Source organism: Varanus komodoensis, unplaced genomic scaffold, assembly GCF_004798865.1.
Source record: "Varanus komodoensis strain SLA01 unplaced genomic scaffold, ASM479886v1 scaffold1, whole genome shotgun sequence".
NCBI lineage: Eukaryota > Metazoa > Chordata > Lepidosauria > Squamata > Varanidae > Varanus > Varanus komodoensis.
Window position 1 is genome coordinate 26,125,271 of NW_025335268.1, and position 27,674 is coordinate 26,152,944.

Below are 27,674 nucleotides of genomic sequence, written 5' to 3' on the forward strand. Positions count from 1 at the left end.
GCAGGAATTGCAACACTTTAAGAGGGTGCAGAGATAGGCAGGCAGAGAGGTCCGCCTGGTGCTGTCATTATTTGTTCGGTGCCAGGCTAAGACCTTTTTATTTAAAACTTATTTTAATTGCTAAATTATTGTATTTATTAGGATTTTAAATTAGCCGAGAATGCACTGGGGGGTTTTAAATTTTTTTTTTAATATATATATTTTTGTGAGCCGCCCCGAGGCTTTGTTGCGATGGGGGCGGCATAGAAATGTTTTAAATAAATAAATTAAATAAATAAATATTGTCTGAAATTCTTATCTTGCAATCTTGTTTGTTCTCCCAGTTTCCTGGGTGTCCCCAGCCCTAGTCCAACACTTTAATAATTAGTGCATATTAAAGGAGCCATTTCAAGCTACTTAGACACACTTTATATACTGTTCAAGTTATTGGTCCATTTCAGTTACAAATTTCAGTTACAAATGCAAAGAATTACAGACAGAAACCTAAGCACACTACTTGGAAGTGAGTTCTGTTTCAGTGGGATTATTCTAAGTCAATGGGTTTGATCTAGGCTAAATTACTTGCACTTTATTGCCATTGACATCAGTAGGACTTAAGTCATTATTAACTTTTCACATTGATTTTAAAGGAACCCAAATGTCACTAACTTAACAGTCTGAAACTATTCAATGAATTTTAGATGTTAACAAATGTTAACTGCTTTAGGTTATTCCAAAGCACTTGCAAGTTTCCCTAACTTTGTCAATATGTCCCAAGTCAACCATCAAGACTCTGTAATAGCAAACTGCTTCCCAATTAGGTTGTTAATTCCATTTCACTTAGATGTAGTTCTGTACTGAAAGCTACCTCCTCTTTGGTGGGAAATGGAGCAGGGAAAGGACTAACGTATTCCACTGAACAGCTACTGACAGGAAGTAACCATCTTTAGTCAAGAACATTCTCAAGTCCTCTGCTGGTGGTAGGCCCTAGATTGCAAACACCAATATTCTTGTGTCTGGCTTTGCCAGTATGATAAGCTGACCAAAGGATACTGGGCAGCACCCTATAATGCCACTGAATCTCTGCCAATTCTGTTGTGCCAGGAGGACCCACTCTTGCGTGAGCAAGCATTGACTTTGGCAGTTGGTGCGGTTGTGTTTGTAGTTCTATCACGACACTGACTGGCTTATGGTTATGCTGAAACACCTTCTACGAGCACACTCCTGTCACCATCCTTAGCCAAACAATGGTTGGATTTAAATTTTAAGTTTAAAAGGTTTAAAATCAATGCCACCATTTGCAGCAAAGACTATGGTTTACATAGGTAGCCATCTCATCTCAAGTACAAATAAATATCACCTTGAGACTACGGTAGTAGGCAGCATATAAATGGAAGTATAAATAAATAAACCTGATTCAATATACACCGTAAGCAGAATGGGTACAAGCAATTACAAGGCACATTAGAGGTAGGAACATGTCTTCTATTTTGAAGACTTGGCTTATTCACTTTGAGGTGATGCTTTAACAAAACATTGAAAGGCACAGTGAGAAGCCATCTCCTGCTCCCATGCAGTTCTCAGTTTCCTTGTTTCAGAACTGGAAAGGAAAGCTGAAGAAAGTCCCTGCTGAGGAATATTAATGTACGTGTCACCTTTTCCTTTGTTAAGAAGCATGTTTTCTATGGCTGATTCCCTGATGTGCTAAAAGTCCCCGCTTTGTCTGGTGGCTGCTGTTACTTTATTTTACCAGTTTTGTAGAATCGCTGTTAATGGACTTTACAGGCCCCCTCTCTTTTCACCACTCTGCCTTATTTTAGTTCTCCAACAGCATTCTGCTTTCAAACAAAGGAGTGACATGTAGAGAACAGTAACAGGGGTGTCTCCGCAGACAGCAGCCCATGGTTTCCTAATTTATATGTTTTATTCCGACTGAGTTGTGGACTTGGTTTAAAAATTGAATTCCAGCTGTTTGCTTCTTAATGCTCTCAGGCAACCTGCCTGGTGGTTGTTTCACAGAAAGGCAGGCAACTGGAAAAGAGGGATGGGAAGAGAGTATATCTATCAAATGCAGAAGACGATACCACAAATTATTTAAGTCACCAGTTGGTGGCAGACATTTCTATAACAAACAGATGGAAATCGCTGGTGTATGTGCCATGTTCATGTCTGCTTCATTACAAAGTAGGAAAGCAACCTTATTCTGTCTAAGCCATGACTGAGTAGATTTCCAGTGCTTACCATTCTTACTATTCAAGATGTATGAACAATTTTGCATATTTTTTATCCTCTTCTGAACAAATAAAGCTTCTAATTTCTTTGAGGTATTAAATTATTTGAAGCAAACAAAGCCTACCATAGTGCATTATCATTTCCTTACAAATGCAGACCTTTGTGTTTGGGAGATATGAAATGCGAAGAGACCCCATGTAATTGTTTTCATTCACTCAATCAACACTGGGTGAAGTTATCTGGAGTTTTAGGCCGAAGTGTCAGCAATACACTGATGACACTCAGCTCTACCTCTTTTTCGTCTAACCCAGGGGAGGCTGTGACCATTCTAAATCAGTGCCTGGGCTTAGTAATGGACTGGATGAGGGCCAATAAACTGAGGCTCAATCCAGGTAAGACAGAGGTGGTGATGCTAGGTAGTCCACCTGTCCAGTTGGAAAATATCCAACCTGTCCTGGACAGGGTTGCACTCCCCCTAAAGGACAGGGTACACAGCTTGGGGGTGCTCCTGGATCCTGTGTTATCCACCAAGTCCATGGTGGATTTGGTGGCCAGGAGCACCTTTGACAGCTGCGGCTGATTTCCCAGCTGCGTGCCCATCTGCCACAGTTATTCAAGCACTGGTAACCTGCCATCTCGATTAATGCAATGCTCTCTATGTGGGGCTGCCTTTGCAAACTGCAACTGATCCAGGATAGCGCCATGCGGTTGTTGACGGGCTCTGGTGTCTATGAACACATCATGCTTGTCCTTCGCCAGCTTCACTGGCTTCCAGTTGCAGCCTGGACCCAATTCAAAGTGCTTACACTAATATTTAAAGCCCTAAATGGCCTGGAACCAGGTTACCCAAAGGATTGCTTTTCTCCACATGTTCCTGCCCAACCATTAAGATCTTCATCTGAGGCCCTTCTCCAGGAGCCACCCCCTAATGAAGTAAGCGGGGGGGGCTCTTGGCCAGGAGACGGGGCCTTTTCAGTGGTTGCACTCCATCCTTGGAACATATTTCTCAGCAAGGTGCACCTGGTACTGTCCTTGCTGTCCTTTTGGCACCATACTAAGACCTTTTTATTCAAGAAATGTTTTTAATGTTTGAACTGTGTTATTAAGATCTCATTGGTGCTAGAGTTATTTTATATATTGTTTCCAAATCCATTATTGTACTGATTTTTATTATGTTCTATTTTTAATTGTTTTTATTTATTTTAAATGGTTTTATTTACTATAATTGCAAACTGCTCAGAGAGCCCTATGGGCTATTGTGGCAGTATAGAAATGTATTAAATAATTAAATAATACATAAATCAAATCACTATCTTTTAAAAACAGTTTTCCAGTTTTAAAAAAATTAATTGGTGAGAAATTCTTTAAAAAATTGAAAACCAGAACTACAGAATGTATCATAAAAACCAAACTCAGCTGGTATACCATGGGATTCCCAAAGGCTAATACTGCTGCATAATGGTTGGCTGCGTTTCCTATAAGGTCAGAATATCAAATGCCATTGTGCCCCTGTGCAGAGCAGTACTTCAATATAAACAGACTGAAAACATGGAATCTGAACTGCAAGAAAGGGATGAACACGCTTCGACTTGGCTGAAGCACGTAAGACACGCACCGCCACACTGGGAAAAGTGGAGCACACTTACTTTGTAGAGAGCCGACATTGAGGCAGATCCCACAACAAGTGCTATTCCAATAACTGAATGGCTGTGGAATCCATCAGCATAAGTCATCATAACTATCCCTGCGATAGCAAGTATAGCAGCCACAATCTGTTTGGATACATGGAGACAGTGTGTTAGTGTTCCCTTGAGATGCAAGATATATTTTTCATGCCCGCTCTTAACACAGAAGGTACCATTTAATTTATATCTTGTGTAGTACTATAACCACCACTAGGAACATATCTCAAGTAATACTTATTAAAAAATGTTACAGCCTACTAAACGCAACACAGCTGTGGGCAAAGAATGGCTATGAGAAAACTGTTGGTGCTTCCAGAAGGAGGGATTGTAGCAGAAGGCACTGCACACCTATTCAGTTTTTTCTTCCCAAAGAGAACTGGTAAGGGGAAAAACACACTACATTATCTGGGTGCCTGTAAATTTTTGTGACTGAGCAGTACAATTGCATAATAATGGCTTTATCTGGAAGCACCCAGAGTCAGATCCTATTAGAGCAAGCAAAAGTGCTATTCTTTAAAACTACAGAAGTACCATATGCTGCCTATGGCAGATTGATTCACACAATACCAGAGGTCCCGTGCTATATAGAAAGGATGCTACAGTATATTGCAGTCGCTGGTATGGCTGAAAACATGAACATCTCAGTTATGACCTTATCTACCACATATTCCATTATTGGCAAATTTATCTCTAGACCTTTGCCAGTAGTATCTGAAAGTATCAATGGATACAGCATTGTTCCCTCTAACATGGGTTTTAAAGTATGTCATGGGGGAACAGAATATTGACTATGTTTGTTTCAGAAAAAACATTTTGGCCATAAGATTATTATACATTTAAAGCAATCTGTAAAATGTATAGTGTACCTGAAACTCAGTTGCCCTGAAATTAATAATCTTTCCCTCTACTGAAATGCTTAGAACAAAGAACTGAAGCAAGGCCATCCAAAAATAATGGTTTCTGCATGCCTGCGGGGTTCCCTTGGTATGAAGAATATGTTTTAAAGTAAAAACAAAAGGTGTAAGCCATTTCCTTTTGTTAATGGAAATGCTTCTATTAGTTGAATAGGAAGAAAGTGATTCCCCCTCCTCTGCACCCCACTCTCCCTCCAGAACTGCTCTGAATAGTTGGAGTACCCTCTAGAACAGATTTTGGGAGCCCAAGGATTAAAGCGAAGAAGAGAGGAGGCAAACATTTATCCATACAATACTGAATTCTGCTCAAACATTTAAAAGGTCCAAAACACATCAATAGTGACATGTTTGGTTCTAGGTTGTACATAATGTTTCAGGGTTTGCTGAGTAAAAAAAATATAATTGCCTACCCCAGATAACTAATAGTAAGTATCTCTGAGAGGGAAAGACAGACTTGGGGCAAAGATCTGTGCCATCAGGTCACAAAATAGATGTTCCTGCACTAGATATTGACGTAGCTAGGCCAAAGATATGGCTGACGGCAAGGCAGCATTATATGTTCTTATGTTGAAGCAATGCAAATATTGCTTTACAGGAATACTGTCCAAATACCACAATGCAGCTTGTGCAATTCATGCAGTACCTTAATTTCAAAGTGCCTTTTCAATTGAAGAGGCCTACACCTGTACTTGCTAAGATTTGTGCCAGTTTCTTTAGCAGTGACTCAGGAGAAAGCTGAACCGAGGTTGTCTTCTGGGAAAAGCTTTACAAAGAATGTTACAGCTTTTAATCAGCCACCTTTGGTACCATGATCCCCGCAAACTTCAATGAAACTTACTTGCAAGAAGTGTGGATCACAGCTAAAATAGTTTCCTACTCAAGCACTTTGTCAGCTTTGGAAAGATGAGTTTTTGCTTAGATTCAGCATCTGAGAGAGAGTTTCTTGGGAGATCGCTTGACCCAAGTTTATGGTCAGTGCCCTGCGTGATTATGAATTCAACAGAGCACAGAGCATGCCCATTATTGTCAGGCAGCTTCTTCCCACTGCAGCCACAAACTGCTGGTAAAAGTCAGACAATGCTTAGCATGCATGGATTTTTGTTTTTCTTATAGGAGATTATTGAAGAACTGTGTTTATTACTGGTTTTCTGATCAGTCAGCTTTTGCAGTCAACATTTGCAGAAAATGAATAGAAAAACTTATTTAAAAAAACAAAAAAAGAAAGCTCAAAAAGGATTCTATTCCCACTGTTTAGGAATAACACTTGTTCAGTAGTTTTAGGCAGCAATTACCTAACCTTGAACAAAGCTCTGCAAAGTATGCTGAAGTTTCCAGCGTTCTGGATCATGTGGAGATGGGGGCAGGTGGTCTCCTTTTCAGAAAGGAATCATTCAAGACTGGACAGTAATGGAAATATATGCAAAGGGAGTGCGGCTGGTTTAGATGATGGAGTACTACATATATATCATATCACACGGTCCCTAATGACCAATTGCACAGGCAGGGTCTGAACTGTCAGTTCAGCTCCTACTGTCATGTCCCCAGGCTCAGGGGGTCCACCGGAAGAACCTAAAGGAAGACTCTGAGTCCGATGAGACAGCAGCCATCCTGGTTCAGAGAAAACCCTCAGTACTCTCTTATATACCTTCGAGAACATGGTCCTCCTTGCAGCCACAAACTCTGACCTCCCTCCTTGCCAACATCTCCCTCCTCAAGGCCATGCAGGAGTGTGGAAGCTACAGAAACAGCAACGGGGCCTTTAAGAGCTGCCACCAACTTCCAGCCAGGGTAGATTCGCTGAAACGCCTGCCCTGCCAACCTTCTTGAAGAACAAAAAGGTACAGAGAAGGAAAACAAAAATGATCAGGGATTTGGAACAGCTTCCCAGTGAGGAGTGGCTACAACAACTGGGACTGTTCAGCTTAGGAAGAAGGTGAATAAGAAGAGACATGATAGAGATGCTAAAAATAATGCATGATGTGAAGAAAGTGGAGAGGGAGACATTTTTCTCCCTCTCCCATACCAACTCAAAGCCAGGGTCATCCCATGAAGCTGACTGGTGGCAGGTTTAGGACAGATAAACGGAAATACTTCTTCACACAGTGTTCAGTTAAAATACGGAGTTTGCTGCCATAGGGAGTTGTGATGGCTACCAATTTTGATGCCTTTAAAAGGGATTAGAGAGACTTATGAGGAAGGAGGCGATCAGTGGCTACTAACCTTGTTGGCTACGTGCTGCCTCCTTTACCAGAAAGGGCACAGATCAGTTGCTGAGGAGCTTGGGCAGGAGGAGGTCTTGCACCCGTCCTGCCTGAGTGATCCTGTGGGGAGCTGGTTTGCCACTATGTGTATGGATGTGCTGGAGTAGCTGGACCTTTGGTCTATTCCAGCAAGGCTTTTCTTAGGGTCTTATAGATGTCTTGGTTTGATGTAGTCTCTTGCTGGAACAAGAGTGAACAGTCCAATCTGGTACTGACTGTGCCCTTCCAGAGAAGCTGTGTGTGCTTTTGCTGTCAGCCATGTTCCCTAGGCCTTAGCCTAGGCCTTGGCCTAACCAGGACACCTCTGAGCAGGCAACAACTCTAACATGCAGTGGCTAGTGATTAGGCCAGCTGGCACAGTCCCAGCCCAGGTAAGGCTGAATTTTATATTTAACAGCAAAGTTCCATAAACATGGAATCTTATTAAAATAGTACTGTTTTACTATTTAGTGCTGTTTTTCTAATAGTGCTGTTTTACACAACAGCAGTACTGTCTAAAGCTAAAAGCTCCAGAAGGCTCCACTTTATAAAAATACACAATCCAATACTGTCAACTGGACTGGAAAACTGGTACACATAAGAACATACCTACATGCTTCAGAGAATGATAAATTAATTTTAGAAGGCAAAAGCTACATGAATGCTAAGGCTAGGCCACAATGAGAATAGCCAGGACAAAGTTTGTTTTGGAATGAGCATTCAAACCCATAGGAAAGGAGCTTGATAGAGCTACTTTAAATAATAAAACTCAATGTGTACGAGATACAGTGGTACCTCGGCTCACAAACACCTTGGTTCACGAACAAATTGGGTCACGAACAAAAATTTCTGAAAAATTTTGACTTGGATCGCGAACACCACTTTGGGTGGCGACCAAGATCTCAGCCATCTCCCCATCCCCCCGAGTGGGGAGATGGCCATGATCCCAGTTGCTTTCATGCAGGGAAGGGGTGCCTGATCAGAGGCGCACGCTGCAGGAAAGACGGGAGCAGCAAAGCAGAGCCGCGGGGGAGATGGCCGAGATTCCGCCTGTCTTTCCTGCAGCAGCGCGCCTCTGATCAGGCACCCCCTTCCCTGCAAGAAAGGAACTGCAATCACGACCATCTCCCCACCTCCAGCGCGCCATCTGCGCCCATCTCTCCCTCCCCCAGTGCGCCCGTGATCATGCCTGTCTCTCCCCACCACCCCCCAGCGCACCTGTATGATGGGTGCGTGCAGGGATGACAGGCGCGATCTCGGTTGTGCTGGGGGGGAGGGAGGCGAGGAGATGACCACACTTGTGCTTGGGGGTGGGGATGGCTGCGATCTTTGTTGTTGTCACTTTGCTTCACATTTTTCTGATTTAAAAATGGTTACAGAACGGATTAACCTTATTGACATTGAACCTTATGGGGAAATTTAACTTGGCTCACAACCAATTTGGGTCACGACCAGAGTACTGGAAAGGATTAAGTTTGTGAGCCAAGGTACCACTGTATATGCAGAAAATATTAAAACAAAAGATTGGTGGTAGAGGAAGCAAGAGATTATTATTCACTTACCCGCACACCCATGAATCTGTCCCTGAGAACGATCCATGAAAGCAGGAACACAAATGCTTTGTTGCAGCAGAACAACACGGAGACATCAGTAGTGTTTATTTTTTTTATTGCATGTAAGTATAGGTAGTTTGTGAGGGTCCAAAGAACACCAAAGGGCGCTGCCTTGGTAAAAAATGCCTTCAAAGTCAAGCCGTTGTCTCCAAAAAACCTACAGCACTCCCTAGAATGGAAAAGAATATAATACTAGACTCTGCAGGAAAGATAAGCAACACAATGTCTTGTGATACCTTAAAGACAAACATATTCAATATCGGCTCTACTGCTATCCATACAGGAATAAAAACCAAAGACTAGCTCCAACCATTAGTGTTTCTCAAATCAGACCAGAACCTTAATTCTTACCTGTAAGCGTTTGCAGATCTGAACTGGAACTGATCAATAAAATTCAGGTTATTGGATTAGACAAAAGAGCTGGAATTAAAGAAAATACTGTGTTCTCCAAATGCCCTCACTGGGCTGTCAGCTTCACTAAAGAAGCATTCAAGTGCATTAAACCATTTCTGGAAGAATTAATACATGCAGGATTCACTTAAGCCTCCTCTGCCTTTTGTGGGACCAACATAATGGCTGCTGGGTGAAATGCGGTTTCAAGAATTCTACATTATAAGGAACAAACAGTTCAGAGGCCAAAAAATAATACACCATTGTAACAGATATGCATAATAAATAGAAATATAATACATCACTGGGGTGAACAAGTGCCAACTTTGTCCATGTTTGTTTTAGATAACATTAGAATTCCCTGCTTTTTTAAGTGCTGTACTTAAAGGATAAAGACTAACGTCTGTGAGTGTCTAGAGATGGACTGTACATGTAGATTCAAAACAGAGGTGAGGAATCTGTGGTCCTACAGATGTTCTTGGCCTCTTAACTCCCATTAGCCCCAGTCAGCATGGCAAATGGTCAGGGGTGGTGAGAACTGTACACCAACAACATCTGGAGTACCACAGCCCTCCCCATCTCTGAGTAAAGCCATCAGAAGGCAGCAGGACTGACACTTCAAACAATAATTTAAATGATTAAAGAATGAATTTAAAACCAGCTGGAACAAAAAGTTCTTTACCGAGCTTGTAATGATAGGGTATAATTCCAAAGCCCTATGAAACATAAACAATACTTCTGTACTTTATGGTTACACAGGTGGCTCATTGTCCCCATAATTAGAATCATAACATTTCCTACTGCCCTAAAGCACTCAGTTGTAAGACTCAAACACTAAAAATGCCCTTTGTGACATCAGTGGAGGTTGAGAGTGGGATACCAGAACAGTAAAGGCAACAGCAGGCAGGAGACATGGAACTTAGAAACCTTGTAGAGGCCACTCAGATAGTGGAGCAGGACTGGTCATCAAGAGAGGAACTAAGGGAAGAGACAGCATTCTGGCCTGATGTTCAGATGGCTCTTCAGCAAGTATGTGTTAAAAAAAATATCTTGGCGCACACCCCAAGATATTAAACAACATTTGTAAAAAAACATAAATATACAAAATATAGGAAATTCCTCCTTTCCCCTTTGTATTTTGCAAATTACAACAGACACCTTCATATGAATGAAACCAGCTTTGATCTGTGCACTGAAGCTACAACAATCCTCCTTGAAATGTAAATTACACGTATATCACTTCATTGCAATGTGGGTTTCAAAGAATTACTGAAAATTAATTTTATAAAAACAGAACAAGTAAAGTTGCTCCTTAAATGCTTGCATAAGGAAAAGATCCTACAGTGCCAAGATTACATAGAAAACATGTCAGAAAACATTTGTGAAGTTCTTAGCAGTATATAGTATGAGACCTATTTATTTGTGAATATTTGGTATATTTATGAAATAATGCTTGTTTTTTTTATGCTGGTGAATTGGTGCAAATAAATCTGCTATCATACTAAAATCTCGCTGAAAAAACTGAACAGAATGATGGATGTAACATTCAGATGCAATACAAATGCTTACAAAATTGCATAACTGAGCTAAACACAAAGTCCCTAGTCATTACAGAGTAACGGTGACTTTACACTGTAAACTCCAAAAAGAGTAAATCTTGGGATAGGACTGGCTTGATGGTGTGCAGTCTGCCGCTAGCATTTGGGGAAAGAAAACAGACAGGAGTAAAAGAGTAAAAGAAGAGTAAAGAGTAAAAGAAATTCCCTGTTTCCAGAAATGTGTGTTCCAGACAGGGTCAACAGGATAGTTGTCAAGATATCCAGTGGGAAAAAAGAGAAAAGCAAACTCTTCCTTGTTGAGAAATGTGAGGGATTTACTGTAGTGTAGGCAAGATGCCAACATCATAGCAATAGAATGCACTGACAGTTCCAGTCATTGAAAGGGCAGAACATTTAAGTGAATGCCTAACCAACCATTTTCCTTCTGAAAAGTGCTGTATCTTTGGAAATGCTCATGAAAGTTCTCCACAGATTTTAGAAAAAAAAGGGAAAATTGCAATATCCTGTCCAAGAGTGATTGATAGAATGATTGCCATATTGCCGGAAGAATATGCTAATAACTTTTATAAATTGTTTTTAAAACAAGGGGGATGTGTAATGAAAGACTGGAGATGGTCTTTCACTAGACAAACAAATATTCATGGAATAGTAAGGCACTTACGCATGGGGAGGACTTGCCTAGCTTTGCTAGTGTATGTCACGGTTTACACAACTGATGCACTAGCTCAGAGAAAGAAGAGAGTGCTGTATTTTCCAAGCAAGAAAGATGAATACCACAACTGAACTGCTACTGCAGAGAAAGATGCCTGGATTCCACACTGCAATTTAATGACAACTGTGTAAGTTCAGTTCAAGAACTGATAAGCCGCTTTAACTGTTTTAAAACAGCCCCAAATGAATAATACAGCCCAGGATATGCCCAGGAGCTCCCCAAGTCTCTTCTGATATGAACCTTTTACATGTTTCATTAGAGTCAACCTGACCCAACTGATAAATAGCCAAAACTTGAAATCAAGCTATTACTATAAGTCCCATTTGGTTCTGAGTAATGTAATGTCCAACTGATGACTTGCTATGCTGTGGGTACACACATGCCTATGGGTAATTAGGACTGCTAATTAGGACTTTTTACTTATCCTGTATCTTTAGGATCAGTCTGATACACACAAATTAAGTAGGCAAAGCTCTCCCCATTCTTTACCGCAAAGCCAGAAATGTTTCACATGCTTAATTTGTGCATACCAGGCTTTTTTGCCCTATCAGGAACAGGTTTAGACACCTTTGGCACCTTTGTATCCAAGCGCCAGAACTACTCTGGGACGCTGGAAACGTAAAAAGAAATTCAGTCCATGTTCTTTTCCTAGAACCACAATCAGTTCCTAGAACCACAATCATATATATTGTTACATTATTGCATAAAGCTGTTATGACCCAGAGAAAAATTAAAACATATAGTACTATCTGTGGCCCATTGTAAAGGTGTTCTGGCTACCACAAAGCTATATAAATTGGCATTTAACTATGTGGCAATAAAAATCTGGATCTGATTCAGAATCCTAAGAAAACCAACTCAATTGCCTTATGTAGAATGCTGGTGTGATTCTGCTGACAAACCATACTTTCTTTACCATCAGGGGTTCAGTGAGAAAAATAGTAAACAGAGTCAAACGTCTTGAGAAACAGTTTTGTAAATATCAGGTACAATGGCCCCAAAATTATACTTTGGACTGGTGAATACTTCTAATGTAAGATACTTCAGTCCATTCTGCCCAATATTTCTTGCTCAGAGTTATAGTTGAGGAGCTATAATCTTAGAATATTTCTAATGTAGGTTGTGGAATCATGTTAATAACAAGCAATTAAAAGTAGGGATTGCATATTGTAACATGCTAAGACATTTGTCATTCTTTCCTCTTAGCGCACAATGTTAAAATAAGCCCCTCTTGAAAAAAAAACTAACAACAAAATGTGCTAAACTCAAATACCTTTATTTCCAAGTCTGCTTAGAAATGTAGTCATCATAAACTTAAAGGTAACACTGGACAGTGCTGGTGACTTCCATAATTCATTTTATAACATAATCCAACATGAGAAAGCAAGACTCACAGGAGAAGACAACCATGCTGGGGTCAGCCACAGCCATCGGTTTACAAAAACTGAATAGGGCTGTTGAGGGCAGGACATTTTGAAGGGTATTCATTCAAAGGATAACCATAAGTTGGATACCACTTGACACATAACAACAACATAAATATTTCCTCAAATGCCATTGTTAGAAACCCATACAGAACACTAGATGGGCAGATCACATCATGGGATTCTATATAATTTAAACCAATTTTCTACAGGTAGTCTCCAAGTTAAAGCAGGTTGCTTACCTGTAACTGATGTTCTTCAAGTGGCCATCTGTGCATCACACATATGGGTTGCTGTGCCTGCACAGTGCCTAGGCCGGAAGATTAGAAAGCTAACGGTTTTTGGCGGGAAAACTCCGCTCCCCTCCCCCTTTGTGGTATAAATAGAGCGGAGTGTCCGCCATTTTGCTCAGTCTTGAAGACCGCACGTTCGCCCTCTAGAGGTTAAAAATAAAGTAATGATAAGACACCATTATATTCCCACGGTACCGATGTGAATTATAGTACGGTACCAAGAACAATCTCTAGTCAGCGATATAATCTCCCGGTACCGATGCCATTAATATTTCGGTACCGAAAAAAAAAAACCACCCAGCAACATAATCCAAATGGTACCGATGCAAATTATAGTATGGTACCGAGAAAAAACACTATATCCACTCACCGACACCAAGTGGAGCCGGCGGGTGGGTTGTGTGCATGCACAGATGGCCACTCGAAGAACATCAGTTACAGGTAAGCAACCTACTTTTCTTCGTCGTGGCCTCTGTGCATCACACATATGGGTGATTCGCAAGCTTACCAGACTCGGCGGAGGGAGGTGTCATCATCAAAGAATGGATGAGAGAACAGCTCTACCAAAAGAGCAATCCCGTCTGGCACGTGCATCAAGCCGATAATGCTTGGCAAAAGTACATGGACCAGCCCAGATCGCAGCTCTGCAGATGTCTTGCAATGGAACCCCTGCGGCAAAAGCAGACGAGGTCGCTACTGCTCGTTTAGAATGGCCAGTTGGAGAGACAGGTAAGTCTATTTTCGATAGCTGATAAGCCAGGACAAAAGTCTGGGTGATCCAATTAGAGAGTCTCTGAGATGATATCGGTGATCCCTTTTTTTTGCTCGGAGTATTTAACAAAAAGTCTATTAGTAGTACGAAAAGATTCAGTGCGGGATCTGTAAAAGGCCAAGCAGCGGTGAACATCAAGCGTGTGTAAAGCACGTTCTATTGGGGTTGACGGCAACGGAAAGAAAGCCGGTAGAACGATATCCTGATTCAGGTGGAACGATGTGGCCACCTTGGGTAAAAAGGAGAAATCCATCCGAAGGACAACTTTTTCCTTATGGAGGTTCAGAAATGGTGGGTCTATGCGGAGAGCACAAAGCTCGCTAGCTCCTCGTGCTGATGTAACCATTACTAGAAAGGCAGTTTTCCATGACACCAGGTGTAAGTCCGCAGTTGCTAAAGGCTCAAACGGTGGTTTGGTAAGCGCTTGGAGTACTACAGAAAGACTCCACATCGGCATGGCAGGGCGAATAGATGGATGTAAATTTTGTAGTCCCTTAATGAAGCGCCGAACCAGCGGTTGTGAGAAGACTGATAACCCGTGTATACTGCCACAATAATGGGATATAGCGGCTGCATAAACTTTGATGGATGACGGTTTAAGTCCCTCATGATGCAAATGTAAAAGAAATTGTAAGATATTGGTGACTGAAACCGTTGCAGGGGAGAACAAATGGCACTCCACAAAAGAGGAGAATCTTCTCCATTTAGCCGTATAGGAATGACGAGTGGACAGTCTTAATGCAGATTCAATAATCGCCTGAATTTCTCTGTCGATAGGCATCGCTATCGTGATATTCGCTGTCGAATTCGAAGTCAGGGCTGCATATACCGTGTGTTGAGTGAGGTCACCCATAGTGTGAGGTGTCCCGGTACCGACTTGGTGACGTGAATCAGGTGATTAGCCATGCCATCAGCTTCAGAGAGAATATATCCGGATGGCGGATCGCTCCTTCTTGTTGTGTTAACAAGTGCGGGAGAATTGGTAGATGAAGGAACGTTCTTCTGGACAGCAGCAAGAGAGTGGTAAACCATGGTTGTCTCAGCCACCACGGAGTCACTAGTATCCCCCATGGCCCTGTCCTGGGCTATTTTTGTTACCACTCTCGTCAGAAGTGGGATTGGAGGAAACACATAAAAAGTCATGTTGCTCCAAGGGACCATGAGAGCATCTCCCATCGATCCCGGCCCGACGCCTGCTCTGGAACAGTAAAGGGCACACAGGCTGTTCTGTCGTGTGGCGAACAGATCCACATCCGGATAACCCCACAGGCGGAAGAGTCCCTCGCAAAGTTGTTTGTCCAACTCCCATTCGTGGGTTGTCGACATCTGTCTGCTTAATGTATCTGCTTCGACATTGTCGGTTCCAGCCAGGTGAACCGCCATAAGTGTGATGTTCCTCGGTATGCACCAGTCCCAAATGTCAATCGATAGGCGTGCTAAGGCTGGAGATTTTGTGCCCCCCTGCTTGTTGATGTAGAAAACTGCCACTATATTGTCTGATGCAATTTGGACAATTTGACAGCATAACACAGTCTCGAAAGCCTTGAGGGCGTTGAAAATCGCCAGAAGTTCCAGGAAGTTGATGTGTTTCCTCGCCTCTCGTCGGTTCCAAGTACCTTGGACCCGAAGTCCTGAACATGCCGCACTCCATCCCAGGAGGGATGCGTCGGTGTACAGTCATCGTTGGCCGAGGTGGTTGAAACGGGGTGCCGATCGACAGGTTGTCTGTGATGGTCCACCATGTTAAAGTGTGAAGGACTGCATGCGGGATCCGAATCTGCTTGGTGGCAGGATCTTGTTGAGGTTGAAAAACAGTGTTGAAGAACAGTTGAATGGGTCGCATACGTAACCTGGCATACGGGACAATGGCAATAGCAGCGGCCATATGCCCCAGTAGTCTCTGAACGGACAAGGCTGGAACCGTTCCGTGTAATCGAATCCGATGAATATGGCTGCATAAAGCATTCTGACATTTCAGTGGGAGGAAAGCTTTTTCCCGTGTCGAGTCGAGTCATGCCCCGATGAAATCGATGACCTGCGTGGGAATAAGGGTCGATTTGTCATGGTTAATGCAGAGGCCGAGAGCATCGAGCAAAGTGCAGGTCATTTGTACATCAGACAAGAGAGCTTGTTTGGATTGTGAGAAGATCAGCCAGTCATCTAAGTATGGGTAAACCTGTACTCCGCGAGTCCGCAAGTGTGCACATACCAGTGCCATACACTTTGTAAAGACTCGAGGGGCTTTGGCCAAGCCAAAGGATAGGACGTTAAACTCGAACAGGTCGGATCCGACAGTAAAACGTAGAAAGCGTCTGTGTGACGGATGTATGGAAATATGAAAATAAGCATCCTTCAAATCCAGTGAGGCAAACCAATCCTCTCTTTTCAATAATGGAAGAATGTTCTGTAAAGTGGTGATCCGGAACTTCCTTGGTTTGATGTACTTGTTAAGAGTTCGTAAGTCCAGGATCAGACGGAGACCACCATCCCTTTTCGGGACCGTAAAATATCTGGAATAGAATCCATGCAATCCTTCTGAGCAGGACAATTTTCGAATCGCTCCCTTGAGAAGTAGCTGTGAGACTTCATCGCATAGCACCGATGAAGAAGGTGTGAAGCGAATCGGGCTCGAAGGAGGGATAACATCGAATTCTATCCTATATCCAAACGAGATGATAGATAACACCCACCTATCAGATGTAATGGACTCCCAAATGGGGAGTCGGCCCTGGAGCCGGTCCCCAAAAGGGAGAAGGGAAGGTGGTGCTGGAATAGAGAGGATGGTGCGCGCAAGCTGTCAACGTGGGCGTTTATCGGTATCAAATCGCCTACGGCCTAGGGAAAAACGCTGTTGTGCTTGCTGCCTCCGACGCTGCCGTTGTTGGTATTGTTGGGTTCGAGGGTAGTTTTGCTGGCACGGATACTATGGTTGATTCCAGTAGGACGACTGGGGCCACTGCCACTTACGTTTTTGCGGGAGCTCCATGCGGTGTGCGGTTAGGCATGATTCATGAATCGCCTTTAATTTTCGGTCAGTCTTCTGGTGGAACAGACTGGTACCATCAAAAGGCATTTCCTCGATTCTGCGCTTCATCTCATCGGGGAAATTACAATTGCGCAGCCACGCATGTCAGTGTAGCGAGATGGCGTTGATGAGGGCCCTTGAATCGGTGTCTACATGGTGACGAGCGGTAGACAACTGTTGTACCGCCACCTGCATCGCCTCCTTAATAAAAACCCTGGCAAGGTTTGCTTGGTGGTCCGGAAGGGAGGAAGCAATGTTATCCAGTTTCTGCATGATAAAGTACTGGTAACGTGCCAGTGTCACTTCGTAGTTCGATATGCGCACGCCGAGTCCAGAGGCCGCATAGACTCAGTGCGCAAGCATATCGATTTTCCTCCCTTCCTTGTCCCGAGGAGCGGTATGTCCCCTGGACTCCCTGCCCTGGGAGGATTCAACCACAAGAGAGTTCGGTTTTGGGTGATGGAGCAGGAAGGGAATGTCATCATCCCAAACTCTATACATAGCCTCATATCTGCAGGCGGTCGCTTGTGGTTGGCCGGTTGGTCCCAGGGTTGGACCATAGCCTGGCACAGTGTAGTTATAAGCGGCAGAGCTATGGATGCAGACTGCTCTCCCCGAACGACGTCATAGAAGCGATCTGTCGAAGGGCCTGGCTGTTGATAGGCTTTGATTTCAAGCGAACGAACCAAGCGGGACATGAGTTCTGTGAACGAGACATGAGGGTGAAGCAGGCCCTTGATATGCAACAGCCACATCAGGGGATATGGAGTCGACCTCCGAGTCCTCGGAGTCTTCCACGTAGTGCGGCTGGTCGTCGTTTGAGGAGGAGGAGGTTTCAGGGGAGGCTGGGCGCCTCGTCTCCATACGCCTGGAGGTGGATGGCACATCCCTCAGGACCGATGGTGATCTCTGCTCACGAGGGAAATAGGGATATGGCTGGTACCCACCCCAGCCGGGGGGAGCACCATATCCCGGAATCAACCAACTTTCATCTCGACGCTCGGATGAATGGCTGCGACCTCTAGGAGGTAATGGTGAGGCCACATGAGATTCAGTCGGTGGCATGGGTGTTGGTGAGAGTTCCCTCAGTGGGGAGTCTCTGATTTCGCCATCAGAGATAGACTCCCGAAGTGGCTCCTCCTGTTGCTGGGAAGGCACGCTCTCAGGCCGAGTGGCTGGCCTGGGGGATCCCGGTGGTGTCACCTGCATAACGAGTTGCAGGGCCGGTCCCGAGGGGGCCGGTACCATGGCGGCCATCGGTACCGAGAAACCTGATGAACCTGAGCCTCGTTGTTTTGGGCGGTCAGGTTTCTTGCTCTTGCGAGCGGGCTTATCCACCTTTTCCTTCCTCAACTTCTTATCCAGACTGGTATGCTTGCGCTTCTCCCATTTCTTAGTCAGGGGAGAAGGCAGCGACTGAGCCCCCATAGAAGTGGCGCCCTCGTCCGAAGGACGCTGAGGAGGGTCGGCAGAGGTCGAGGAAGGGCACTTCACCGGAGCGCTCACAGTGGAGGAGGAGCGCTGAGGAGGCGCGGACGAAGAGGAAGTAGGCCGTAGGAGCAGTTGGTCAGACTGCATTAATGCCTGATCCCATAGGAGCTTTCTGAGACGATTCTCCGTATTTTTCCGCGCCTGCTTGGTAAACGCCAAGCAATGACCGCACTTGTCGGTCCTATGCCCCTTGCCGAGGCAGAGGAGGCATAGATCATGTGGATTGGCCGGCGACATTTTAGATCCACATTCAATACATTTGCGGAATGCCGCCCGCTGCGCCATCACGGAAAAATGAAGAAAAGAGGACAGTATAGAGGGTAAGATAATATTTTTGTTTTTGTTTTTATATAGAGAGAATTCAAGAAGAAAACGGACAGAATCGGGGAGAAGAACAAACTTGGAGTAAGAGAATTTAAACTTTTTGAGAAAAAACAACGAAGAGGCACAGATCTATAGCGAGAGACGATCAGGCACGAGGCACACGAACGGCGGTCGCAAAGACTGAGCAAAATGGCGGACACTCTGCTCTATTTATACCACAAAGGGGGAGGGGAGCGGAGTTTTCCTGCCAAAAACCGTTAGCTTTCTAATCTTCTGGCCTAGGCACTGCGCAGGCACAGCAACCCATATGTGTGATGCACAGAGGCCACGACGAAGAACAGATGAGTTCCCTTCCTTAAGCTGAATGTGTATGTAAGTCGGATCATATATATAAAAACATATAAAACACTAAAAAACACTTCTATATACACTAAAACACAATACAGCCTTTTAATAATGATAATAATACAGTAATAATAAAGTAACTACAGGTACTGAAGTGGGAGAGAACCTGCTATGTATATGTGTAGGTATGTAGCACAGTGCTTAAAACAGTTTAAATAGAAAAATAGCAAAAGGATTATTAAAGGTTAACACTTCTTGAGCTAACATTAAGCTTTACATTAACTGCATGATGATGGAGAAGGGACTGGTGTTACAGAGGGTGGACCTGGTGTTGGGAGAGTCAGGGTGGGGGTGGGGTAACCACTGCAGTCACTTTCTAGTTCTGACTTTGCTGCTAACTGGTGCCATTTTCCCCCTCCTTCCCTTTCCCTTCTCCCTCCCTACCTTTCTTTCTTCCTCTCCTAGCTGCCAAGCATTTCCCACTTGCTGCCCAGTGCGTCCTGCGTGAGATGGGACTTCCAGGTTGGCTCATTGTACAGGTTGGTTGTAACTCAGAGGTTCATAACACAATGTTTTATTGTGTTGTTTTAATGCTTGTAAGCCATCCTGAGATGCCATGCATAAGGGTTGGCATACAAAAGTTTTCAATAAATTAATAAACCTGGGGACTACCTGTATTAGATTTTGATAGATTGCATCAAAACTTTTCAAAAATGCAAATACAGTACAAAGATGTTAGTTTAGGACGGAAAAGGCTGCACTCTTCTGCCAAAAAGTTTGCAGAATGATTTACAAAGATCATCCCTGCCCTCAAGCTTATGATCTGAAAGACATGAAACAAGGGGATTGGATGAGAGCAGCACAGCAAGATTCTTATGCTGATAAATATAAATGAAGACAGGTGAAAGGTTACCTATCACCGATACTGAGCTATATTGCATTCCCATTTATAGTATTTCCAAATGTGCACATGCAAATACCATGCAATTGTATGCCCTCCTTGGTCCTTTTTTGGGTGTTACATTTCCTCTTTCGGGGCAATGTGTAAGTGACCACACTACGTGGCTCTGGTGGATGGAATAGCGCTGCACCTTTAGGAATTGCTTTGTGACTGCTGCACTGAAAGCGAGTCACTAGCCTACTGCAATCAAGAAGCTATAAGCCTACTTTGTTGCAAAGCAGGCTTTTGTTCTTTTCTTTGTCCTTTTGTTTTCTAAATAAACTTAGTCAGGACCTTATACTGCCTTTGATGTGAACGCTGTATGTAACAGTTCCCTTTTCCCCCACATTCAATTTCATATCAATTCACAATAAACCAGTCTAGCTGATTTGACAGCTTGGCATGGGTGAAACTGGCACATACTATTTTAGAATAGTTTCCCCTAAGCATATTCCTGGCCTTGCTAATTTTTCTTTTTCCAGGAAGCCCTGTAGTTAGTAACATAAATCTATTAGCATGTTGGCTGCCTACAGAGAAGTGCCATTCAGTATTTGTGCCAATCTCACCATGGTCTGGACACCATGGCTCCTCTGCCTGCCACTCACTCAGTGCTCTGATGTCACAGAGGAGTCAAGAGGCCTTGAGCTCCTAGGACTGCTAAAGAAGCCTTGGGAGAGCTTTAATATTTGAATCCTCAGGTTAACCACTTTGGTTACATTAAACCCTGATTTTCAAAAAACATCATTGCAATGCAAACCAACTCAATACACCAACATATATGACAACTGATAGGTATGTATGCATATATTTGGAAAAGACCCATTCTTTGGAGCTAAGGAAAGCTGCAGGCAAGTGGGCCTTTGCAGATGCCTGAAAAGCTGACCTTCGATGCCAAGCTAAGTAGTGTAGCCTGGTGCAATGTCATTCTGTTTAGCTCTTTCATAATGGCTTCATGGTATGATTTGATAAATTAAATCTTCTTACTGGCAAGCTGCAAGGAAGTAAGGCAGGTAGCAGTGTGAATATCTGGGACATAATTTGTCCTTTTGATCAAACTGCAGTACAAGTCCATGGAGAAGTAAAGTGATGTGAAATTGTTTAGGTGGAAGGCAGAGCATTTAAGAGAAATCTGAAAGAAGACTCATGCAAGAAGAAGTGAGTCTGGACAATATATTTGGAATCACTGAGCTTACATGGAGCCAGGTAAAGGGACACAGAGATATAGAATACTTCAATATAATATGGAGGGACATATCATAAATTGTACAGTAACTTGAGACTGGGTGAGCCCAGCATAATCTGTGAGTTATGCTGTCATAACATTGTTGATAAGCTATTAATCAAAGTATTCATCAGGAACTCTTGATGTGACTCTGCCTGGTTTGCCATGAGCTCACACAGGCAAGCTGTCCTTACTGGGCCTCAGCATCAGCTTCTGTGTTAACAGCAATAGCCATACTGAGTGACTTGGCAGGGTTGCTGCTAGGATTACAACCAGAAACTGCATGCGAAGCATTATGAATATGTCAAAGGGTTATACAAATGTACAATGTTATTAATATAATCTATAATATTTGAATTCTACAGCTGAATATGAGGAAGAGGTGCATGTATTCTTAAAGCTAAAATTTCCAAAGCAGTCTAGCTCTCCCAACTGCTGGAAAAAACTGCCTTTTATCTGCTTAAAAAGTCTTCCAATAAATAAATCCCATGAAATATGGAAGGATTATCATCAAACAGGGTGCCAGGTGCCCTTAGACTCAGGCTTTGGTTTATTCTCTAGACAGCGAACTTAAATCTTTGAAGTTTCAACTAGACTCAAATTACTTCCTTTGAATCTGACAACAAAATTATTTAAAAAAAAGATTTTTAAAATCACTCATTCAGAATGAGTAAAGATTCCTTAAGAAGATTTTTAAACCATAAAGTTTCTCCCAATTTCCAGCTAGAGACAAATTGAAAATCCACTTGTTCCATGCCAGTTATTTATTTATTCATTCATTCATTCAATTTCTATTCCACAAAATAGTCCAGCAACACTCTAAGTGGTGTACAACCATTAAATATTTGAAGCAGAACAGAATATGCTCAGTGAAGGTGGGGGAGTGGAGACTAGAGCTACACAAAGGAGAACCAAGAGGTGTCTTCATGGACAGAGAGACTGAGAATCTTAAGAATGATTCAGTCACAGAATGGAAGACAGGCAAGACAGAGCAGGAAAGTTCACACAACACAAGCCACAGTGTTTTTTTACAAGGGATGGTCTGTTGTCTTGTCCAAAACCTGTTGTGGTATTTCACCATTTTGGTTTTTAGAAACCATGATAAGAAACAATGGTTTGTCGCATGGCTACCATGGTTTCTCTGGTTGACTGAACCTGTCATCATGATTTCCATGGTCTTGACTCTGAGGTACTACAGAGTCCCCTGGAAAAAGCAGCAGCTGTAGGAGATGCTCCAGCCAACCCGTGTGGGACTGACTTTCAGGTGTGGTGGCTGATGGGATATATGAAAACAGTGGGAGGACTGAGGGAGGAAACCACACTAGCACAGAAACCACTTGATTGTCAGGCTCATCCAGGCCAAATAAATAAATAAATAAATAAATAAAGCACTGTGGAAACAATGCGTGCTTGTCATGCAGTGTGAACTGCAATCAGTGAGTGAGTGACACACACACAAATGGTCATTGGGTGCTGAGGACAGGAGAGAGTGCTTTTGCAATATGCATATGCTCCTCATATTCCTTGCTCGCTTGCTTCTGCTGCTCATGTGGAACTTAGCAGAGGTGACTTATCTCACATGTGTGATAGTCCATAAGTGGCATAGGTTGTGTCTTACGGGGGTCTTTTTTGTTTCTAGTTTCTGTACCATTGAAGTGAATCTTTAGCATGGTGTCTGCCTTGCAGAGAAAACAAAAGTAAGATGTCTCCATATGTGTGAGGTTAATTTAGTTGTTAAACATTAATTCCATCCTTAAGGCAAAAATATTACCTGCAAGCCTATCTATGTCTATTCAGAAGTAAATCCCCTCAGTTTAACGGAATGGATTTCCAGGTGATTAGGTAAAGGATTGCAGCCTCACCCAGACTTATTTTAATTTTACCAACTCCTATGATCCAAAGTATTTTTTAAGAATACAGATAATTGTGCACTGTGTTACAGTCTCCATCGTGCAAATGCAACTTCTTCAGCCACGGGATGACCAGGGACACAATGATGTATTTTCAAGAAGATTGGGCAAGGGAAGAAGACACCACAACAGCAAAGTGCAGAACCTCAGGTGCTACATATGATGGCATGAAAGTATCTGGGAAGTGAACAGCACATCCAAAATTCAAGAAGAATGAGGAGAATGCTGCTTTGTCTTCCTTTTTTCCGGAAGACTCAGGAGTTCAGAGGCTTTCAGAGACTGCTTATAGATGTTGCCAGAGGGTACCATTACTGCCATATTCCAGCACAGCTTCTGGGGGAATAAAACCAGCATCAGTAATGCTGGAGGACTGCTGTTGCCAAGGAAATGAATGGTGAGTCAAGGCAGAGAATATACCAGAAAAGTGCTCAGACCTAAATCAGTTGTGCTATGTGGGCACTCAGTCGCCATTCAACTTTTTTTAAAAAAAAATTGCTGCTGCTGCCTCTAAAATGTTTCCTGTGGCTGTATAGCAATTTGATGCTGACCTTGGAGTCCAGGGGAAACTGCTGGACTTGTATGAGTTATCAGCAGAGACTGCTAGTGCCATCAGTGATAGCTTTCTTATGACTTACAATCATCCTTGGTGATCTATTGAAACTGTAGCTGCTCATATAGCAGACTATGCTGCTATAAACTGTGGGGCAAAAAAGACCTTGGAAGCACACAAGGGGTCTCTTGTCAAAGCTAAGAGTTACTGTCTTGGTCTTGGGTTTTGGCCCTGAAATTTCTGGGAATGGAATGCTGCTGATCTAGCAAGCCTATCTATCATCAAACTGGCAGATGCAAGAAGCCTCTGGAGCACTTTTCATCTTATTTGGGACTAAAGTTCATTCTTAGCAGTTTTCAACCTGTCATGTTCATGTAACTGCAGTTGCACAGCAATCAACTCCAGTTACATAGCACTTATTCTTTATAGTCCATGACATAGTCTTTATATCTAGAATATATAGTTGCCGAGGTTTCGGCAAGGGGCGGCATAGAAATGTTATAATAATAATAATAATAATAATAATAATAATAATAATAATAATAATAATGTACTCTATATTCTTTATAGTCCATGAAACATCATGTAACCTGACAGCACTGCTTACACACCAAATGTCTGCCAGAGGAAGGGCAACAAGGATATTCTGCACTTGAGCAAGGCAACCAAGAAGACTATCTCTTGTGTTACCACCAAAGGTGTCTCTGAAGGTGACGGTCTTAAAGAAGAATCTCTCCCAAAGATGTTAAGACTTGGGCAGGCTCCTGTGGAAGAAGGTGGTCTTTCAGGCAGGCTGTCCTCAAGCCATATTAGGCCATAACCAGCATGTGCCCAAAAAGAGACCAGAATGCAGTAAAGCTGTTGTTACAAGCAAATGATGTGCTCTCTCTAACTGGCCCCAGTCAACAGTCTGGCCATAGTGAAATTTCTGAAAAGCTTTTGGAGGCAGATCCATATGCAGTGTATTATAGTAGTCCAGACATGATTTAATGGAGGCAAACATGGCCATGGATAACACATGCCTAGAAAAGAGGTCCAGTTGGTGGACTGCCCTCAGTTGTGCAAACCTGGGCATCCATGGTCAAGGTCAAGTCCAGGAGCACACTCAAACTGCAAGCATGAATCTCTGGGGGAGTGTAACACCATCCAGCACAGACTGAATCCCTATTTTCAGATCTGTCTTTTGACTTAAATGGAGCATTTCTGTCTTATCTGCATTACGCTTCCTTTGCCTTCATCCAGTCAATTACTGGCATTAGACACCAGTTTAGTTTTCTTGAATTTCAAGCAAGAGAGAGAGAGAGATCAGCATACTCATGGCAATGAACCCTAAAACTCTAAATAATCTTCAAGCTGCAGTTATAGTAACTGCAAGTTTAGGTTTCATTCGTAAGAGGTTTGATAGCAACTGAGAAGCAGTTCTTGCCTGTGGCTGTACTAACACAGAGAACTTTAGGAAATAGAAAGTCCATGATTTGATCAAACCTTCAACCAATTTATGTATTAACTCACCATTAAAAAAGGATGCATTCTGATGACAGACTTATATAAAAGTATGGCTTATATCTGGGGGCAGATTCTGGGGGAGGGGGGTGCTACTATTTCTATCCAAAAGACTTTAGGTAAGTTACTACACCTTTCACAATTGAGTTCTAACACAGTGGTTTAGGGTGCACAGTACAGGTTGAAAATCATGAAATATTTTGGCACCCTCTAAGGTATTTAGGGGGATGCAGGTGGTGCAGTGGTTTAAATTGCTGTGCTGGTTGATTGAAAGGTGGTCGCCGGTTCGAATCTCCACAACGGGGTGAGTTCCTGTTGCTCCGTCCCAGCTCCTGCCAACCTTGCAGTTCGAAAGCATGCAAATGCGAGTAGGTAAAAAAGTACCAAAGGTACTTTGGTGGGAAGGTAACAGCGTTCTGTGCACCTCGGTGTTTAGTCATGCTGGCCACATAACCATGGAGACTGTCTGCAGACAAATGCTGGCTCCCTCGGCTAGGCAATGGAAATGAGCACCGCCCCCTAGAGTCAGGCATGACTGGACTTAATGTCAAGGGGAAACCTTTACCTTTTAAGGTATTTAGGAGGCTCCTAGTTCTGCGTAAGAACTACACTTGCTGCAAAAAGAATGGCAATTGACTTGCAATACTGTTGGGGCAGCTTTTCATGTTTATTTAGTCCAAATCAGTGGGTATAATGTAACTTCTTTGAGTGGGAATAAGCAATTAGAAAAGGTCCAGAGGAGGGCAACAAAAATGATCCAGGGTTTGGAAACACTGCCCTATGAGGAGAGACTGAGAGAATTGGGCATGTTTAGCCTTGAGAAGACTGAAAGGGGACATGATATCCCTCCATAAGTACCTCAAAGGATGTCACAAAGAGGAAGGTCAAGATTTCTTCTTGCTGAAACCAGAGTGTAGGACACAGAATAATCTATTCAAGTTGCGACAATCCTGATTCAGGCTGGACATCAGGAAAAGCTTCCTCACTGTCATACCAATACAACAGTGGAACCAGCTGCTTAGAGAGGTGGTGGGCTCTCCCACACTAGAGACATTCAAAAGAAACTAGACAGCCATCTGAGTGAGGTGTAATGTGGTGTCCTGCAACAACAGGGGGTTGGACCTGATGGCCTTCATGGCCCCTTCCAACTCTACTATTCTATGATTTTTAATTTTTTCTCTCCCCAAGCAGTTAAAAACAAATGATTTAAATTAGTACCAAAGCCCCTATTTGTGATTGTCTAACTACTGTCCATTAAATGTAAAAAAATGTATGCTTATATTGGGTTAGACTTTAATTAGAAAATACAAAAGAACACACACTCATTGGAACAGTAGTGACTGGAGAAGTAGTTTTTTTTAAAAAATATTTTATTATCACTTTGATTTAAACATTGTGTAAATATTTTAATCTAAAAAACATAGCCAGAAATGTATTTTACTGATAATTAAAAGATGGATTAAAATAAATAAATGGGGTGATGAAGTGCTACCTGCTGGGAAACTTATGGTGAGTGTGCCAAGCAGTGATTGGTACAGCTACCTGTCAAGTCACTGCACACTTAGGAAGGATGGAAGAGTAGTGCTAAGAATGATCCAGACCTGTGGAGGGTGTGCTATTGTTTCGCTCCTTCCCCCAAAGTTGGATTTTTTGCCCTGAGCATAGACTGAAAAACACAGGAAGACAGTGATTCTATGGTAAGATTGTGTGGATGATTGTTCCCTTACTCTCACATGAGTGAACAGATTGTGGGAATTCTACCTAAATGCCCAGAAACATCATTCCATTCTTACTCTTTTGTAATTTATGATGCTTTACAATAGCACTGGAGTTTTGTACATGTGTGAGGAGGGGATTCTCTTCAGTAGGAATGGCATGCAGGGCTTTATCTTCCCACTGAGGATGCTGGGACTTGTAATCATTGAAACACAGGAATCTGCCATACATTGTGTCAGGTCTAGCCCAGTATTGTCCACACTGAAAGCAAATGGCTCTCTGGGGTTTCAGGCAGGGTTCCTTCCTAGACCAGACTGAAAATGCCTGGGCTTGAACTGGACTCCTCTGTACATGTGTCCTTGTGCCATTAAATCATGGGTCCCTCCCAATCTACTCTGCCACCTCCTCCACCTCCCTCTGCTCCAGGGTAGGTTTCTTGGGAAGCCTTGGAGCAGGATTGACAGCTTGCAGAGTTTCCGTAAGCAGATCCCTGCATTTGTGAGTGAATCTGGCAGAATGCTTGTGACCTTCCTAGAGAGAACATCAAGTGGACACTTGAAGTATTTATTTAGCATCAGCACAAAAACTGTCTTTTTAAAAGGCTTCATAGTTGGGGGGTTATTTTTAGAAATTAGCAAAAAGGGGTGGACAGAGGGAGAGAGAGGGAGAAGGAGGTGTACTTACATAAATACGAAAGGCACAGCTGTGTATGAAATGATCAATGCACAGTGATCAGTGTCTGCAGTGTGGAAGTTTATCATGAAAGCCTATGTATACATCCCCTGCCTGCTCCTGCCTATGCATACAGAAGCAGTAAATAGCACAATATTAAATT

At 43.0% G+C, this 27,674-nt stretch overlaps 1 protein-coding gene across 2 annotated transcripts in view; it reads right to left on the minus strand.

Moving 5' to 3' along the window:
• SLC35F3 (solute carrier family 35 member F3) overlaps positions 1-27,674 on the minus strand; it is a 135,824-nt gene that overhangs the window by 7,814 nt on the left and 100,336 nt on the right. For both annotated transcript variants that reach the window (XM_044420194.1, XM_044420203.1), the window contains 2 exons: positions 8,613-8,832; positions 3,858-3,983 (listed from right to left, as the gene is read on the minus strand). In XM_044420194.1, the coding sequence (XP_044276129.1) occupies positions 3,858-3,983; positions 8,613-8,832 (346 nt within the window). The remainder of the gene's footprint in view (positions 1-3,857; positions 3,984-8,612; positions 8,833-27,674) is intronic.